Raw genomic sequence first — 20,487 nt, forward strand, 5'->3', positions numbered from 1 at the left:
ATCACGAATAGCAAGAAACTGTTTTGTTTTTATTTCCTCAACTTTTGGTTAATTCTATTACTGACTCGCGCTGAATCAAAAGATCATTTCAAGTTACGTCTGCAATTGTCGGAAGATTTTTTTTCAAATTGGCCCTTAATCCGGATTATCAAAAGCCTTTGGGTTGTGATCCTGAGGCAATCTCATTCCCTTTAAAAATTCTGTTAAACTGGTTGACCAGATAATGACGATGATTCTTTTTCAAACAAATATTAATTTAACTAGTAATTTTATGTTAATTTCACTTAAAGATACACTCTTACTCTCAAATTAATAATATCTTTTCTAATATTTCAAAAAAGGATAATTAAATGTTGAAAGCAATGGTTCTTATGAAGGATACCAAGTCTAATTTGGAAGAAATGCGCATAAAACATGGTATTTCTACCTGATGAGACTATAGTAAATCACAGTAAATCTTTTAGCATTCACCAATCATTTAATATTTCTGGGCTTTCTGCTATTAAATACATGTACTTCATGTAAACCTAAGCCATTTCAGGCTGCCAGTTCATGGCTTATCAGTTCATATCAGTACCCCTACTTCATAGGAGATTATTGATATTATTGGAATTTTAACCCTAATGTATTACAAACCTATTTTCTTAGTATTTCTTTTGGTTTAATCAATAAGTCATCAATGTAAAGTTTATAGAGAATTAAATTTCCAATCCAGTCATATAAATTTTATTTTGTTATCTAAATTATTTCCGCATGATATTCATAAACAAACAGAAAAATATGTCAAATTTGATGAAAATTAATTTTTATTACACTTTTATTTATCAAACATAACACGAAATATTATATAAACAACATAGTTTTATAATTCATTTAATGCAACCTGAATTGAAACAAAGATGGACAGAATTAAAAAATAGTTCACAACAAAGAAGCACGGTATATTTATATATATAAATGATACAGAAGAAAAAAAAAGTTGATCAACAGTCACAGTACTTATAACTTTCGGTTATTTAACACTACAATGAACAAATAAAGTTATTATTCAACTACTACATGAGGCCTGCATGCTATTGTTTACTAAATTTATATCGTTTATTGCATGTCCATGTATTGTCATTTGGGTTTGATTTTATAAATCCTCATTGCTCGTATCCTTGTGTGCGTGACGCCGAGGTCTGAATTCTCGACGTCGTACTGAATGTCTCAAACTCATTTTAATTGAAGCCAGAATGTTCCGATTCATCAGACAAACACTGAAATATAAATGACATTATTCAGGAATGTTGTTTTAAACTGAAGTTAACAAGGGCAGAAATTAGCTCTACATTGCATTCTTGTGTATTTGAAAACACGTGTTTCAACAGCTGATCGATGTTAAATTGGGTCATGTCAAAGTTTAACAATAGGGATAGTCATTATTTTATAACACATTTGTACTTACTTTCAATTTGTAGAAGCAGATGCGCATTTTTATGACCGGATTAGCGAAACAGAAGTGACACATATGTCCCATATAATGATTTATGGCCTTTGTTTATACAAGCCAGATGATTTTTTGTTTATCCAACATGGCCGACATTTTGACACGTTTTCGAACCATGACCTGTCACGTCAGGCGCGTGATCAATAAAATATAGTTGTATTATTGGTAGTTAATTATAACTTGCAGTATTGTGTAAATTTCCACGAGGAAAACGAGACAGGAATGCCCACAAACCTGCGCAGTCAACGTTTTACGCATCTTTGATACCAGTGACCTTATTTTGCGATTTTTCGAAATTCTTTAAATAGTAACATAGTGTTTTTTTTAGTGCATTGTATTTATCGATGTTTATACTTCATGAATATGAATTTATAGCGCATAAACAAGCATCAGGTATGAAAATAAATGCCCCTACATTACGAATACGTAGGATTACGTATCTATGAAGCTATGGATAAAACGTTAAGATCCGTATCTATGAAGCTATGGATAGATAAGTAAAATTGCGTATCTATGAAGTAAAGGGTTACAATATTCTTATCAGTAATTCATATTTTCCATAAATGCATTATTTAGTTAGTAGTTAAAGGTATGCAATCAAAATTGATGTTTGTTATACATGTGTATGTATTGATTTTGAATAAGAGTGTCACTTTAAATTTTCAGAGATAAGATTATGAATTGGTAAAATCAAATGACTTGATATTTTAGCATTTTCCGAGCTTAGCTCTGGTATCCGGCTCTATTGTTCTTGTTGATTACTCTCTCTTCTTGCTTTCCAGGTCCAGAGCCCTCCCATGTTGTCTTATTTTACGACCCCACGGTGTCTGGGTGTAAGCCAGTATCAGGGGAGGTCACTGTGAGGGACCAAAAATACTCCAACATTTCTCATACCCTGGTGTACTGTTTTCCGCGTGGTATTTGTAAGGTAGGCAAACTGGCAAAAAAAAATTCCTCAAATATAGAATGTTAAGGTCACTTGGCTAGACTTTTTACTCCATACCCCAACACATACTCCATACCCAACACATACTCCATACCCCAACACATACTCCATACCCCAACACATACTCAATACCCAACACATACTCCATACTCCAGCACATACTCCATACCCCAACACATACTCCATACCCCAACACATACTCCATACCCAACACATAATCCATACCGCAACACATACTCCATACTCCAACACATACTCCATACCCCAACACATACTCCATACTCCAACACATACTTCATACCCCAACACATACTCCATACTCCAACACATACTCCATACCCAACACATACTCCATACCCAACACATACTCCATACCCAACACATACTCCATACCCAACACATACTCCATATCCCAACACATACTCCATACCCCAACACATACTCAATACCCAACACATACTCCATACTCCAGCACATACTCCATACCCCAACACATACTCCATACCCCAACACATACTCCATACCCAACACATAATCCATACCGCAACACATACTCCATACTCCAACACATACTCCATACCCCAACACATACTCCATACTCCAAAACATACTTCATACCCCAACACATACTCCATACTCCAACACATACTCCATACCCAACACATACTCCATACCCAACACATACTCCATACCCAACACATACTCCATACCCAACACATACTCCATACTTTAACACATACTCCATACCCAACACATACTCCATACCCAACACATACTCCATACCCAACACATAATCCATACTCCAGCACATACTCCATACCCAAGCACATACTCCATACCCCAACACATACTCCGTACCCCAACACATATTCCATACCCCAACACATACTCCATACCCAACACATACTCCATACCCAACACATACTCCATACCCCAACACATACTCCATACCCCAACACATACTCCATACCCCAACACATACTCCATACCCCAACACATGCTCCGTACCCCAACACATATTCCATACTCCAACATATACTCCATACCCCAACACATACTCCATACCCCAACACATACTCCGTACCCCAACACATAGTCCATACTCCAACACATACTCCATACCCCAACACATACTCCATACCCCAACACATACTCCATACCCAACACATAATCCATACTCCAGCACATACTCCATACCCAAGCACATACTCCATACCCCAACACATACTCCGTACCCCAACACATATTCCATACCCCAACACATACTCCATACCCAACACATACTCCATACCCAACACATACTCCATACCCCAACACATACTCCATACCCCAACACATACTCCATACCCCAACACATACTCCATACCCCAACACATGCTCCGTACCCCAACACATATTCCATACTCCAACATATACTCCATACCCCAACACATACTCCATACCCCAACACATACTCCGTACCCCAACACATAGTCCATACTCCAACACATACTCCATACCCCAACACATACTCCATACCCCAACACATACTCCATACCCCAACACATACTCCATACCCCAACACATACTCCATACCCCAACACATACTCCATACCCCAACACATACTCCATACCCCAACATATACTCCATACCCCAACACATACTCCATACCCCAACACATATTCCATACCCGAACACATCCTCCATACCCCAACACATACTCCATACCCCAACACATCCTCCATACCCCAACACATACTCCATACCCAACACATCCTCCATACCCCAACACATACTCCATACCCCAACACATCCTCCATACCCCAACACATACTCCATACCCAACACATCCTCCATACCCCAACACATACTCCATACCCCAACACATACTCCATACCCCAACACATACTCCATACCCAACACATCCTCCATACCCCAACACATACTCCATACCCCAACACATATTCCATACCCAACACATCCTCCATACCCCAACACATACTCCATACTCCAACACATACTCCATACCCAACACATACTCCATACCCCAACACATACTCCATACCCCAACACATACTCCATACCCCAACACATACTCCATACCCCAACACATACTCCATACCCAACACATACTCCATACTCCAACACATACTCCATACTCCAACACATACTCCATACCCCAACACATCCTCCATACCCCAACACATACTCCATACCCCAACACATCCTCCATACCCCAACACATACTCCATACCCAACACATACTCCATACCACTTCAATTTTGAAATTAGCCCTTGAGTTTCTGAGACCTTAATAGGTTAATTGCTTGACCTTGAAGCTTGTTTTACAAAGGGAGTCATATATGTTGGGTGCAAAATATTTCAAATGTTCGAACATACCTTGTGCATCTTGTGACATGTAACTATAAAAGCTAGCTCAATAGCGAGACAATATATTATCTGGTCTGATGAGACATTAATTTCTTAAGTGATCTTGACCCCCCAAAAAATCATACTTGGCCCTGCAGTAAAAACTAGACTGTAGAGGAAAACTAATTAACACAAGATATCAAGTTTTTTTAACAAAAATATGCTGATTTTTTAATAGGGACATTTGCTTTATATTAATTGCCTCTGTAGTAGTTGACAGTTAGAATAAATCCACTGTCACCCTTAAAATATCAGCGTGTTTAAAAAGATTTTTGTGGTTTTATGTCATTTTCACATTTTTTTTTTTTTTTTACAGATTGCATCATAAACGTTCTTATTTTTTATTGTCTTTCAGAAACCATTGGAGTATTTGTCCATACCAGAAGGGTTAAAACAAGTGTCCCTGCCTCCGCTACATTGCTATGGCGACTACCGATACGGTTTGATTACGATTGGTCGAAATGAAGATACAAATATTACAGTCCCGTCAGGGGTAGAATGGGTCCCATGTGTTTATAAGCTAGGAAAAGGTAACTGTTTTAACATTGCTAATATATAAACTAAAATATATCAAAAGACATTAGTAACACTACAGAAAAGACAATTATTTAAGACTTGAATTAACATGATAATTCTGTTCAAACGAGTGTCTGGCAGCTGCAGTTTAATGTTTGTTCATAAAAGTAATTAAAGTAGCTTAATTTTAATAACAATGTGGATATATAATAATTGTCAACATAAAATAGGTACACAAGTCCCTGTACAATTTAACATTACATTAATCTCAAGCACACGCTTTGGTTTGAATCATGATGAAAAACGTGTGAGGCTGCACACATATAAATGACGGCAGTGTTTAAGCCACTGCCTTCACCAATGAGATCGCCGGACAGATTCACCCCTTATCATTAAGAAGAGCTATGTCAACCAAACAACCATTAAGCAGATTACAACAACCAAATTCCCATTTATTAACGAAAACAACCGCCAAATTTCATTTAGTAATGACACAACAGCCAAATTTCCATTTTGTAACAAAAACAACCGCCAAATTTCATTTAGTAACAACAACAACGGCCAAATTACCATTAAATTATTAGTTGGTTTTATTTAGTGAGTTATTTAGAAGCAGCCACATATGCACTGGCAAATATAGAGGCATTCGTGGGTCATTTACCACTAAACACTAAGAAAGTTAACATTATTATTTTTTTGGTCCTCGAAAAGATTAGTCAGCCCAGGGCTCCACCCAGCCTGATGACTTAATCATTTCAAGGACCAAAAATAAACACAAACTATTATATAGTTTTAATGATTTTGCTGTATTAAAGGAAGGATAAAAATTCTTAGCTGTTGTTTGCTTTTAAATATCGAAGTTATACTATGATTTAAAAAAATAAATAAAATCTATTACATTTATATATAATTTGATCATTTCTTAATTTTTGTATGCTTCGGATATTGAAAACGTCAGTCCTTCATAATTTAAAAAACAAATCTGCGGATTTGTTGTAAAAGTTGTAATACAAGATTACAGAAAAAGGTTTCTGAATTATGCTTACACTTTCTTTGATTTAAATGGACTTAGTAGCAAGCCATTTATCGTATATGCTGCTGATCTAGGACAAAAAACAACATTTTTTAAGGATGGTCTAAACTAGATCTTATTTACATTACAGTTCCAGAGACCGAACTGGCAGTGAAAATGTCGACCAATCAGCCTCCACGCGGTTTTAGTGTAGAGTGGGAACCATATTCCTGTGAAACAGGCGTATACGTTACAAGCTACACCGTCAAATACTGCTTCAGCTCGTGTGAATGTGAGTGGATTTAATAAACAATATACTGTTAAAACAAATGGAAGGCGTTCCGGGGGGGGATTTAGGTGAAAAGTGTGTCCTATACATGGACATTTATGGTAATTTTATGGGTCTAAAAATAGTATGTCAATAATATATGTAGGTTGTTATAAATAGGATAGTAGATTTAAGTTCATTTATATTTGGGGATTGGCCCAAAATTTACCATCGATATAACCCCGATTCAAAACCGATAAATTATTGATAAAAATCAATTATTTTTTGCTTGTACAAACAATCCTGTTTTTAAATTTTGGTTTGATTGTATTAAACTACAAAAACTCATTAATAACAAAATCACTATTGAAAGTTTCCAATGTTGACCATTTAATCAATTTTCTATTCTCGTCTTATCTTTTAACAGTTAAGAATGTTTCTTTTCAATTTAAAGACTTGTTTATTTGTTTCAAAATCATGTCCAATTCATATAAATAATTCATGTATACTCTATATACTCTTAGGTCTCGACTACAAAGAGGATACCGTTTCTGCGTTAAACAGAAGTCATACAGTGTCCAGTTTGGTTGAAGGCCAAAATGTGTGTGTCTGGGTTCGTGCAAATAGTCGTTTTGGAGTTGGCAGTTATTCATTGGCTACGTCGGAGCTGTATACTATCACATCTGGTATGCTTGTTCCAAAAGATTTTGATATGATTTAGTATTTACTGTATATGTCCTAATAGACATGTTTGCCCTAGTAGACACACACACTTGTTATAAAGTTATATGCGCCAGTTGTGTCTATTAATACAATTTACAAATTGCAGTTATCAATGTAATAATCAGTTGACCTTAAAAAAAACTTGAATAAAGGATTTCGACAGAGTATTACATTATTGAAGTTGTTTCTGAAAAAAATCGAACCTTTAAAAAAATCATGATAAAATGTTTTTGACTTTGATAAAATGTTTTTCACTTTTTTTCCAGATAATTCCACCAACATTTTAGCTATAGTTCTATCAACTGTGGGTGCAGTTCTTTTGATTGGTCTTGCTGTTTTCTGTATATGGAAGTAAGTAATGCAAATAAAATTGCTTTATTAAAAGCATAAAAAAATGTCCTTAGATTTTCATCATCCTGAACATATCCGTAACCCCCTAGAACATATTATATTTACAAAAAAATCACCTTTGGCAATGAGTGGATGAAAATCAAAGAAATTTGGAAACAAAATAAAGCCATACAATATTTAAAACAAAGTTAAATAACAGCCATTTTATTTTAAAATCTGTTTGAGGAGCTTAAAATTATTTTTATCTGATTAAAAAAACTGTTTTAGTTAAAATGTTTATTTTTTAGTTGTTGTTTTTACCTCATAAATGTCATAATGAATCACACTTTTACTTCCAATAAAAACTTTGTTCAACACCTTGGTGTCGAATCTTCAATCTTCAAATTGGTCATGGTCAGTAGATGACTTTTTGGGGTTAATTTGGTCAAGGTCATAGTGACCTTGTGTAGAGTCGCCAAACTTGGTATACATAATGGTCATGACTTCAATTTTGGGGTTCATTGGGTCAAGGTCATAGTGACCTTGTGTAGAGTCTCCAAACTTGATATACATAATGGTCATGACTTCAATTTTGGGGTTAATTGGGTCAAGGTCATAGTGACCTTGTGTAGAGTCTACAGACTTGGTATACATAATGGTCATGAACAGTAGATAATCCTTTAGGGTCAATAGGTAAAAGGTGAAGGTCATGGTGACCTTTACAAGTAAAAGTTATGGGCACACCCATAAATCGATCATGAGAAATATTTGGACCAGCAATTTTCAGTAATTATTTTCTCAAAATTGAAGAGTCAAAATAATGTTAAATTTTAAGTAGTTATTAAAAAACTTCAAGTATTGGCTTATTTGGGCAAGTTTTGGCATACCTTTAAAATAACAAATATTGTTTGTAACTGGTCCGAATTAAGTTCAATGCAATTTCTTTCGTTGTGAGAAAATTGGCGTATTTGATCAAACTCTTAATCTAGAGAACTGGTATCCATAACAACACATATATGTGTACTTGATACAGGGCACAACTATTTCAATTTTTAGTTGGTATGCGAAGGAGGTCACCTTTCATTAGATTAAGTATCATAATTTGTTTAGCATAGTTCGTTCTTAAACGTGATTCTTTAAAATAAACAAAATTAAACGTAATAATCTTCAATGCAACTTCCTTTTATACAAGGTAGTCTCAAAAAATTATTAATGGAGAATATTAGATAATTAAAACTTGAACGAAAATAGTGACCTTAGCTTTATCCTGTATAAGGAACTTAATTTCGTTCGATAAATAAGGGCCTCTAGCTTTAGTCTTCTGCAATAATATTGTCATTACCGTAATATTTAACTTTACTTTTCAGAAACTGGCTAAGATTGAAGGAGTACATAAATAAGAAGCAAGAGATATCAGACATCCCTGCCCATCTGGATGTATGTCATTTAGATTTCTTAAGATTTAGACTTAAAGAATATGTAAAACTGCTTTTGGTAGTCTGTTTATGGAAGAAAAGAGAACAGTAAGTTATTGTCATGTTCTTGGTTACAACAACCGCAAATTTCAAAAACCATGAAACTTGGTACAGAGGGTGCCAGAGACAATACGCACATGTGCACCAAGGCCTCCTACTCTTGACTTTAATTATTGTAGAGTTATGCCCCTTAAAGGAGCTTAATATAGGTTGATGCCAAAAATAATAATTCTAATTTTAATGGTATGTGACGGAAACTTTAAATTACCTTATCTAGCGTTAATTGACATGGGTATCTGCGCTAATTGACATATTGTCCCATTGTAGTGTCGTAAACACATATGACGTAATTGATACATGAACATACCACATGATCGGGGGCATTGTAAATTTGCAGACAATTTAGGATCACAGTTTCGGTCATTATTGCTTTTATAAACAATGAAAATCCACCAATTAAAGAACCCACAAAATTGTACTTTTTCGAAAAACCACGAAATTTCAAGCCTACAAATATAAATGATTTCGCAGTATTTCAAGAATTGTTTTGCAACAAACAGACACTTTACATGCACAGAAGTTACTCTTCAATACTATGTTTACATGATCTATAAACTGCTTTTAATGTATGTATAAACCTTATTGTCATTATTTCAGAACCTCATACCAGACGATGGAAGTGTTGATGAAAATTTAATACCTGATATAGTAAGAAATAACGGAAATGCAATGAATAGGTTTATTATATGACCTATAAATAGACAATATATCATTTAAACAAAACTGAATTATTATAAATTACCCCGTTATTTATTTTTGGGTCTATGCTGCTTTGGCGGTGTGAAACTAGCCTATTCAGTAACAAATCTATGAAAATAATTATATTATATACCTTTTCTTTCTTGTTTTTCTGCATTTTGTTGAATTATGCTAGATTAAGGTCACACAATTCACCTTTTCCTTTCAGAACGAAACAATAGAGCTGATACCTAATGGCTACCACAGGGGCCTAGATTTAGCGGAAGACAATCTCTCTACGATGAGTGTAGTAGCAAACCAGTCGACGAATGACAAATCGGAAGATAGCGATCAACAGGCTAGACCTGACGTGTCAATTTCAATTTCAGAGTTGGAAAGCGAAAGTGAACTTAGTAATATCAGTATTGACATGTCTTATAAAAATCCAAATGATATCGAATGTATAAAATCAGAGCAATTTGCTTCTGAAACAAATGATGACGAAGGTACAATAAAGGAAAACTGTGATGAACTTACTGATATTTTGACTGATGTTTTAACTGATACAAATGAAAAAGAGAATCAAAAATCAGACAAGTCTGATATAAGTAATGTAGAAAAAACTTGTGTAAATAATGATGTCATAAATGGTGATGCCATAAAAGATGATGTCATTAAAGTTACTGATGAAGAAAGTGACAAAATAATTATTGATTTTGAAGAAAACATGGCAGCAACTGGGTACAGCAAATCAGGAAATGTAAATTCAGGTAGTGACAATTTTGAAAGTATTTCCTTTGAAGATGATCTGAATATGGATACATATCGCACCAGCTTTAATACCGGCAGTTTTACGCCTGTAAGTGATGAATCAAGTTGTGAAGAAAATAGTGCCATTCCAAATACACCATCCGATAGCGGCATCGGTGATAAGCACACCACTGCAAGTAGTGCCGAACTTTATAGTGAACTTCATAAGATCCACGACGAAGATTCAGGTAAACTTGTTGAAAAGGACAAGAATGGATTCATACAGAATCATTCAAACAATAATTATGGAATCCTTTTAAATGGTTTTAAACCCAAAGGTGTGAATGGTGTGATAATTGAAGATGTTCAGGAGGAGGACACTAAATGTTGATGAAAAGGTTTTGTTGTTAATTGTGCCATAATTGAGCACATGTCCCATCTTGTAAACATTTTAAGGCCTTGATTATTATTTCTTAAATTACCAGATAGTAAAATGTAATAATTTGTTTAAAACATCGTACAATCATGGAAATATTATTTTTGCTACTGTTGAGAAACATAACATTCCATAATCAGTTTTGACTATGTATGTCGGAGAATCTGATTTTGTATCCGTCCAGCATTTAGATTTGATCATTCCTTTGTTATTGAGAAATTTCTTTGTTCAATTAACAAGGATTTGGCATTAAAACCATATCGCGATATATAGCGATATTTGATCACTGATCGCAATATATCATGATATTTGATTACTGATCGCAATACTGTATATCATATTTAATCACCATTTGGCAATCTATCATGATATTTGATTACTGTATCGCAATATATCATGGTTTTTGATCACCATAAAATGGTATAATGATATATATATTGATATTTGATCACAGTATCGCTATATCTATATCATGATATTTGATCACATTATTGGAATATATCATGATATATTGTTTGAAATTACAAGTTGTGCTTGTTAATTCATTTATTTTTCATATTCATGTCATCATTATTTTTCGTTCTGTTTTGATAACCTGAAGAATAGGTAATATTTATCTTCTATTTTTAGTTCTTGTTGGCTTTGTATATGTATATCTTTGTTATGACGCTGGTCTGTTAACAGTCATGGTACAGTGATTACTGTCATTTTTTAACTGTTGTTATTCAATTTTCTTTTGCTCATTATTACAAAAATATAAATGAATATAGCTATCAGGACATGTTAAAATATGTTGAAAATGGACCAAAAAATGTCATATAACAAAATTGAAAATATTGATTTTAAAGATCACCCAACCTCCAAGTCAAGTTATCACTCGGCCTTGACCTTGAATGATAAAAGGTTGTCTGAGTGATAACTTGACGTGGAGGTTGGGCTACACCAGTAGATGACCCCTATTGATTTAAGGGGTTATCAGGTCAAAGGTCAAGGTCACAGTGACCTTAAAGCCAACTTAACAATTCCTGAACTTATGGTCATCAAACTTGACATGAGGGTTGGGCCTGACCAGTAGATGACCCATGTTGATTTTGGGTTTCATCGGGTCAAAGGTCAAGCTCACAGTGACCTTTAACACGAAAAAGTTAACAAAGCTTCTCCCAGTGATTACTCAACAAAGCCTGGACCTATGATCATCAAACTTGACATGAAGGCTGGGCCTGACCAGTAGCTGACCCCTATTGATTTTAGGAGTCATCGTGTCAAAGGTCAATGTCACAGTGACCTTTAATGCGAAAATGTTGTTTGAGTGATAACTTGACAATGCCTGCAGCCGTGGCCCTCAATCTTGACTAGGGAGTTTGGCCTGACCTTTAGATGACCCCTTTTAATTTTAGGGGTCATAGGGTCAAATGTCAGGGTCACAGTTACCTTTAACACAGAAGGTTGTCTGTGTGATTACTTGACACTGCCTGCACCAATGGCTCTCAAACTTGACTTTGAGGTCCATGCATATTTCATTCGATTGTCCAAATAATCCTGACAACATGGCGCTCATGGGTGGGGGCGGGAGCATAATGTTTGACAAACATCTCTTGTTTGTATTGATTTTATTAAATATACATAATTTTATGTTAAAACAATTGTATTTTTTTATATTTGGAACGGTCAGTAAAATGTAAATTTACTGGGGGGTTAATTTAAAGAAATTGCTGAAGATTTTTATCTGTTCAGCAGTTGAACCTCTTCTTTAGAAAGAACAAATGTACATGTATTTATTTAATTTTCTGTTACTTGTTTATTATGGCTGCGCCCTTTTATCACTTTGAGATGAAAATTTATTTAAGATGTTTTAAAATCCATTTACACACTGAAACTGTTTTGACTTTTCCTTTAATCTTAATTCATAACATAACTGTTTAAGCTGCACTCTCACAGATATACCTTTTTTACAACTTTTTAAGTTTTTGCGTAAATATCTGCAAACCAATGATAAAAGATTGCCGACAAAAGATTCGAGCCCTAATTTTCATATTTCCATTCAAAAATCAATGTTTTATGACTTAAACCAACGGTTTAAGAAAAATGCATAAAACATCAATTTTTGAACTTATATTTAAAATCTGTGATCTATTTTTTGTCGGCAGTCTTATGTCACTGGTTTCCATGGATTTTTGCAAAAATTGGCTACTTCCAAGACAAAAATTAAAAAGTTGTCAAAACGTTCAATCTGTGAGAGTGCAGCTTTAAAGAAAAGGCTTTTTATTTTAGTTGGTTGCAAAATGAAATGACATTTAAAATGTAAGAAACTATCGCACAAATAACAATATTTCATTTGATATCATTCCGTATGTATATTTGTTTTCTCAAACTATTCCCAATCCTTGATCTCAAGTTGTAATTTTTTATAGCTGCCAGAAATTTACACTGTAATCATTATACCTTGCGTATATTGTCTAAAGTCCCTATTTTTTATACGAGTTACGCATCCAGTATGTTGTCCAATCAATAGCTTTAGAATACTTGGTCCCATCATCACCAGATTTGGTCAGAATGTTTATGGGCGTAATATTTCAGACAAGTTTAATAATCAGCCATCTAGACACTGGAGGGTTATCGCTCTTTAATTCTAGAAATTACCTAAAATTGGTCTTGTCCGATCAATAACTTTAGAAGCCTTTTACCAATCATCACCAAATTTTGTCAGAATATGTATGGGCATAATATCTGAGACAAATACAATAACTAGCCGTATTGATTGAGTCACTCGAGAGATATCACCTTTTAATTATAGAAAGAACCAGAAATCGGTCTTGTCTGATCAATAGCTTGAGAAGCCTTTGTCCAATCATCACCATATTTTGTCAGATTGTGTATTGGCAGCATATCTGGGTCATGTTAGCTGTGTCACCTGCATCTTTCCAGAGTTAAGCCTCTTGAATTGGAAATAATACTGTATTTACAATGTCCGCTCTCTAAATTTCCCTTAAAGTACAACCACTTATCACCAACTTCGATGTTCTCAAACTAGGATGGACGTATTTTGCGACGGTTGGTGCTCTTGTTCTCACATGAGCTGAGCTATTGTGACCAGCCTTTGTCCATTGTCCATCTTCTGGTCAGTCAGCAATTGCTTTAAGCATATCCCTTCCTAATCCAATGGGCCATTTTCAGTCAAACTTAACCAAAATGTTCAGATTTGTTCAAATGAAATGGTTCCATGAAGAATTATTTGTGCCATTGCAAACAAAAAATAAAACTTTAAATATATTTTCATCCAATACTGCAAGGTTAAAGCTGCACTCTCACAGATTGACCATTTTTACAACTTTTTTATTTTTTGTCTTGGAAAGAGCAAATTTTTGCATAAATATCTGCAAACCAATGATATAAGATTGCTGACAAAAAATCAGATTGTAGATTTTCATATTTCTGTTAAAAAAATAATGTTTTATGGCTTAAACCGTTATTAACAGTTTAAGGAAAATGTATAAAACATCATTATTGAAACTTAAATATAAAAATCTGCCATCTATTTTTTGTCAGCAGTCCTATATAACTGGTTTCCATGGATTTTCGCATTAATTGGCTCATTCCAAGACAAAACATAAAAAAGTTGTCAAAACGTTCAATCTGTGAGAGTGCAGGTTTAAAGACAAACCATCCTCAGAACTGTTTTGTAATTATGCCATAAATAGACTCACTACCATATCTTTTTGTTATGGTAATTTATTTGTGAATTTCATGTTTAGTCATATTTAGCTATTTCAGGTTACATTTTTTAATGGCCATAACATTTTTATATTTTATTTTAATAAATTCATGATTGTATTGAAATGATCAATGAACAGGCTGAAAATAATGTTATGTACATAAAATACGAATGGACTTAAGTAGAGTTCACTTTTATTTATTTGTTTTATATACAGTTTTTTTATTTTATAATTTATTTTTGATTGATGTTTTTTAAATATTATCAGTGTTACTTTTGTTCCTAGAAGATATTTAGTCTCATACCAGCACATTTCCTGAAGAATTTTATAAACAAACCAAAAATGACTATGTGTAGATTATCAATTGAACAAAACATTGATTCACTCAATAATGATTTATTTACTATTTTGAATCAGTCTCTATTTCAACTTTCTTTTTTGTATCAGTATTTTTATCATATTATTTTGTATAAGTCTATTCTTAACATAGTGTTTTCAACCTAAGAGACTAAACAGCACTGGGGCAGTGTATAGTAACCTTGCATTTGTGTTCTGAAACAAACAAAAAGATCTGAGCTATGTTCATAGAATGTTTATTAAATGAAGCTCTTGCACCATAGTGATAGGATGAAAAATCTTTTAAAAACATTTAATGGGCTGAAAATGTTTACAATTTTAGTCACAATTTCTTTGTATGAACTTTTTTGTTTTGGGTTTCCAAAGGTTTAGGTTTTCCACTTTTGAAGTGACTTGTTCATTTTTTTTAATATGCTATTGAAAATAGAGTGATTTTATACTTACACACTTCTGTTCAAATAAGAATAGGTATATGTGTTCCAAAATTATGTAAAATAATTCAATTTGTCTAAACGGTAAATCTGTGAGAGTGCAGCTTCAAGTTTAAAAAGAAATTGTTACCAACAAAAAAAGGAATACCTTCAAAACATCTTTGTGAAATTTAAATGTATAGTTGATTATAACAATTGAATGAACACCTTCATTAAGTTGATTAACATTTGCTGTGTAACATTTAGTATATTACTCATAATAAAAGTGATTTTTGTATATGCCATATTTTATGTTACATTTTCTTCACTTTAACTGGGACAAGCAGAAGTTGGTGTTATCGTTAAATTTAGAAATTGGCTACTTAAACATTCTATGAAAATATAATTTACAGAAAAACAATGAAATTTGAATTATCAGGAAAGTACTCAAGACCTTAAAACCGTATCTAGCTATGGATGCTACTATTCTTTTTTCACAGACAAGAAACTATTAATGACATCATTATATGACATCATATTTGCTGTTTACATCATAGTTACTATAACACCCATTTGCGTTTGTCACAGTACACTTGTTTTTGAATACACCAATCCTCCAAATTACTACTGTTTGCAGATGTACTTAGCATTTGAAGGTTTTGGAGCATTAATGATTGTGCCACTCCCATATACACCAACTTCAAGCGATACACAAAGCTCTGCTAAGTTTATTTGTAAACAGTGGTAATAATTACCTGAAGGCTGGTCCACTCAGGTAATGTTTGTAATGATTCTCAGAAATTGTTAGATTATCTTCTTTACTTTAATTACACTTTATGTCTTATGTCTTTATGTCTACAGAAAATCATGGAGTTAAAATCGTTATGTATTAAGGGATTTTCTGGCTCAAAGTCCATATTGTTGATAAAAGTCCGTATTTTGGCGGAAATATGCTAGTGGCAGATATATATCATTCATGTTTCATTTTTATGTTGTTTTGAATTGTTTTCTAAATCAATTATTTTTATTTTTGGCCAAAACTCCTGTGCAGAGACGCAGCTTCACTTGTTTTTTTTTTTATCTTTCTTAAATGTTCCAACAATATTGTTTGTATCATCAGTTACAGCTGTTTATTCATGAAATGAGCCGCATCGCGCGATTTTGGGCCTTCGGACATAATTATTACAAATGAAATAATCATAAATAAAAAATGCCAAAAATAATGATTTTTTCTTTGTAAATCAATTTCTTCCTGCCTTCTTTCTTTTTAAGGTTTGTCATTGGTGCATCATTTTCTCGATAATTTATGACCATTGGTTTACTCATGTTTCCATAGCAACCATGGATTTTGTCCGACATATTTTGACTGGATTGATATTCTGTGTTTAAAACGGCCAAATGTATTAAAATACAAAAATGATTCATTATTTTTATCTTAATTTATGTTCCTTAAAGATTCTGTGATAAGAAAATAATTTAAATTATAAGCTAGTAGTAATATTGATACAATAATTTTGCGCGTCATTTGAATAATGCACTTTCATTACGACGTCAAATTTAGTATTCAAAATGCGCAATACATGATCTCACTTGTAAACACGTAACTTACGCAATTTAAGTGATATCATCATGAAAATTTCAGGATATTTTTCTGAAATTACTTGGCATTCAAATACCTTAAAACATTGTAATAGCAAAAATATGTCTGAAAGCCCAAAATCGCGCGACGCGGCTCAAATATTGTTTAGGTTGAATAATTGTTTGTGCAGCTAAATAAGAACATACACGTATATGTATTATTTTTCTTAGATCTGATTAAAAGAAAAATTATGTTATTTACGTTTTGTTTCCTTCTTGTCATGTGGAGAACGCATCTAATATTGGGGAGAATGCTATGGAAATGCCCATCTTGTATGGGGAGAATGCTATGGAAATGCACATCTTGTATAGGGAGAGAGCTAAGGAAATGCCCATCTTGTATGGGGAGAATGCTAGGGCAATGCCCATCTTGTATAGGGAGAAAACTAAGGAAATGCCCATCTTATATTGGGGGAATGCTATGGAAATGCCCATCTTGTATATGGAGAAAGCTATGGAAATGCCAATCTTGTATAGGGGGAATGCTATGGAAATGCCCATCTTGTATAGGGGGAATGCTATGGAAATGCCCATCTTGTTTAGGGGGAATGCTATGGAAATGCCCATCTTGTATAGGGAGAAAGCTATGGAAATGCCCATCTTGTATAGGGAGAAAGCTATGGAAATGCCCATCTTGTATAGGGAGAAAGCTATGGAAATGCCCACCTTGTAGAGGGAGAAAGCTATGGAAATGCCCACCTTGTATAGGGAGAAAGCTATGGAAATGCCCACCTTGTATAGGGAGAAAGCTATGGAAATGCCCATCTTGTATTGGGAGAAAGCTATGGAAATGCCCACCTTGTATAGGGAGAAAGCTATGGGAATGCCCACCTTGTATAGGGAGAAAGCTATGGAAATGCCCATCTTGTATAGGGGGAAAGCTATGGAAATGCCCATCTTGTATAGGGGGAAAGCTATGGAAATGCCCATCTTGTATAGGGAGAAAGCTATGGAAATGCCCACCTTGTATTGGGAGAAAGCTATGGAAATGCCCATCTTGTATAGGGGGAAAGCTATGGAAATGCCCACCTTGTATAGGGAGAAAGCTATGGAAATGCCCACCTTGTATTGGGGGAATGCTATGGAAATGCCCATCTTGTATAGGGAGAAAGCTATGGAAATGCCCATCTTGTATAGGGAGAAAGCTATGGAAATGCCCATCTTGTATAGGGAGAAAGCTATGGAAATGCCCATCTTGTATAGGGAGAAAGCTATGGAAATGCCCATCTTGTATAGGGAGAAAGCTATGGAAATGCCCATCTTGTATAGGGAGAAAGCTATGGAAATGCCCATCTTGTATAGGGAGAAAGCTATGGAAATGCCCATCTTGTATAGGGAGAAAGCTATGGAAATGCCCATGTTGTATAGGGAGAAAGCTATGGAAATGCCCATCTTATATGGGGGAAAGCTATGGAAATGCCCATCTTACATGGAGGAATGCTATGGAAATGCCCATCTTATATGGGAGAAAACTATGGAAATGCCCATCTTGTATAGGGAGAGAGCTAAGGAAATGCCCATCTTATATGGGGGAATGCTATGGAAATGCCCATCTTATATGGGAGAAAGCTATGGAAATGCCCATCTTATATGGGAGAAAGCTATGGAAATGCCCATCTAATATGGAGAAAGCTATGGAAATGCCTATCTTATATGGGAGAAAGCTATGGAAATGCCCATCTAATATGGAGAAAGCTATGGAAATGCCCATCTTATATGGGGGAATGCTATGGAAATGCCCATCTTATATGGGGGAATGCTATGGAAATGCCCATCTTATATGAGAGAAAACTATGGAATACCCATCTTATATGGGGGAATGCTATGGAAATGCCCATCTTATATGGGGGAATGCTATGGAAATGCACATCTTATATGGGAGAAAACTATGGAATACCCATCTTATATGGGGGAATGCTATGGAAATGCCCATCTTATATGGGGGAATGCTATGGAAATGCACATCTTATATGGGAGAAAACTATGGAATACCCATCTTATATGGGGGAATGCTATGGAAATGCCCATCTTATATGGGGGAATGCTATGGAAATGCACATCTTATATGGGGGAATGCTATGGTAATGCCCATCTTATATAGGGAGAAAGCTAAGGAAATGCCCATCTTATATGGGAGAAAGCTATGGAAATGCCCATCTTGTATGGGGGAATGCTTTGGAAATGCCCATCTTATATGGGGGAATGCTATGGAAATGCCCATCTTGTATAGGGGGAATGCTATGGAAATGCCCTTCTTATATTTGGTGAATGCTATGGAAATGCCCATCTTATATTGGGGGAATGCTATGGAAATGCCCATTTTGTATAGGGAGAAAGCTAAGGAAATGCCCATCTTATATGGGGGAATGCTATGGAAAGCGAAGGAAATGCCCATCTTATATTGGGGAATGCTATGGAAATGCCCATCTTGTATAGGGAGAAAGCTAAGGAAATGCCCATCTTATATGGGGGAATGCTATGGAAAGCTAAGGAAATGCCCATCTTATATTGGGGAATGCTATGGAAATGCCTATCTTGTGTGGGGGAATGCTATGGAAATGCCCATCTTGTATAGGGGGAATGCTATGGAAATGCCCATCTTATATTTTAGAAATGCTATGGAAATGCCCATCTTATATTGGGGGAATGCTATGGAAATGCCCATCTTATATATTGGGGGAATGCTATGGAAATGCCCATCTTGTATAGGGAGAAAGCTAAGGAAATGCCCATCTTATATGGGGGAATGCTATGGAAAGCTAAGGAAATGCCCATCTTATATTGGGGAATGCTATGGAAATGCCTATCTTGTGTGGGGGAATGCTATGGAAATGCCCATCTTGTATAGGGGGAATGCTATGGAAATGCCCATCTTATATTTGAGGAATGCTATGGAAATGCCCATCTTATATTGGGGGAATGCTATGGAAATGCCCATCTTATATTGGGGGAATGCTATGGAAATGCCCATCTTGTATAGGGAGAAAGCTAAGGAAATGCCCATCTTATATGGGGGAATGCTATGGAAAGCTAAGGAAATGCCCATCTTATATTGGGGAATGCTATGGAAATGCCTATCTTGTGTGGGGGAATGCTATGGAAATGCCCATCTTGTATAGGGGGAATGCTATGGAAATGGCCATCTTATATTTGTGGAATGCTATGGAAATGCCCATCTTATATTGGGGGAATGCTATGTAAATGCCCATCTTGTATAGGGAGAAAGCTAAGGAAATGCACATCTTAAATGGGGGAATGCTATGGAAAGCTAAGGAA

The 20,487-nt window shown here is 34.9% G+C and overlaps 1 protein-coding gene across 3 annotated transcripts in view; it reads left to right on the forward strand.

The window, feature by feature from the left end:
- The window catches only part of LOC128213302 (uncharacterized), a 73,091-nt gene extending 55,683 nt beyond the window's left edge, over positions 1-17,408 (forward strand). For all 3 annotated transcript variants that reach the window (XM_052918904.1, XM_052918907.1, XM_052918905.1), the window contains 8 exons: positions 2,272-2,417; positions 5,201-5,375; positions 6,525-6,665; positions 7,166-7,327; positions 7,631-7,715; positions 9,062-9,131; positions 9,827-9,877; positions 10,137-17,408. In XM_052918904.1, coding sequence (XP_052774864.1) covers positions 2,272-2,417; positions 5,201-5,375; positions 6,525-6,665; positions 7,166-7,327; positions 7,631-7,715; positions 9,062-9,131; positions 9,827-9,877; positions 10,137-11,048 — 1,742 coding nt within the window. In that variant the 3' untranslated portion in view covers positions 11,049-17,408. The remainder of the gene's footprint in view (positions 1-2,271; positions 2,418-5,200; positions 5,376-6,524; positions 6,666-7,165; positions 7,328-7,630; positions 7,716-9,061; positions 9,132-9,826; positions 9,878-10,136) is intronic.
- Positions 17,409-20,487: the final 3,079 nt, after the last annotated feature.

This window comes from Mya arenaria, chromosome 13, assembly GCF_026914265.1.
Source record: "Mya arenaria isolate MELC-2E11 chromosome 13, ASM2691426v1".
Taxonomy (NCBI): domain Eukaryota; kingdom Metazoa; phylum Mollusca; class Bivalvia; order Myida; family Myidae; genus Mya; species Mya arenaria.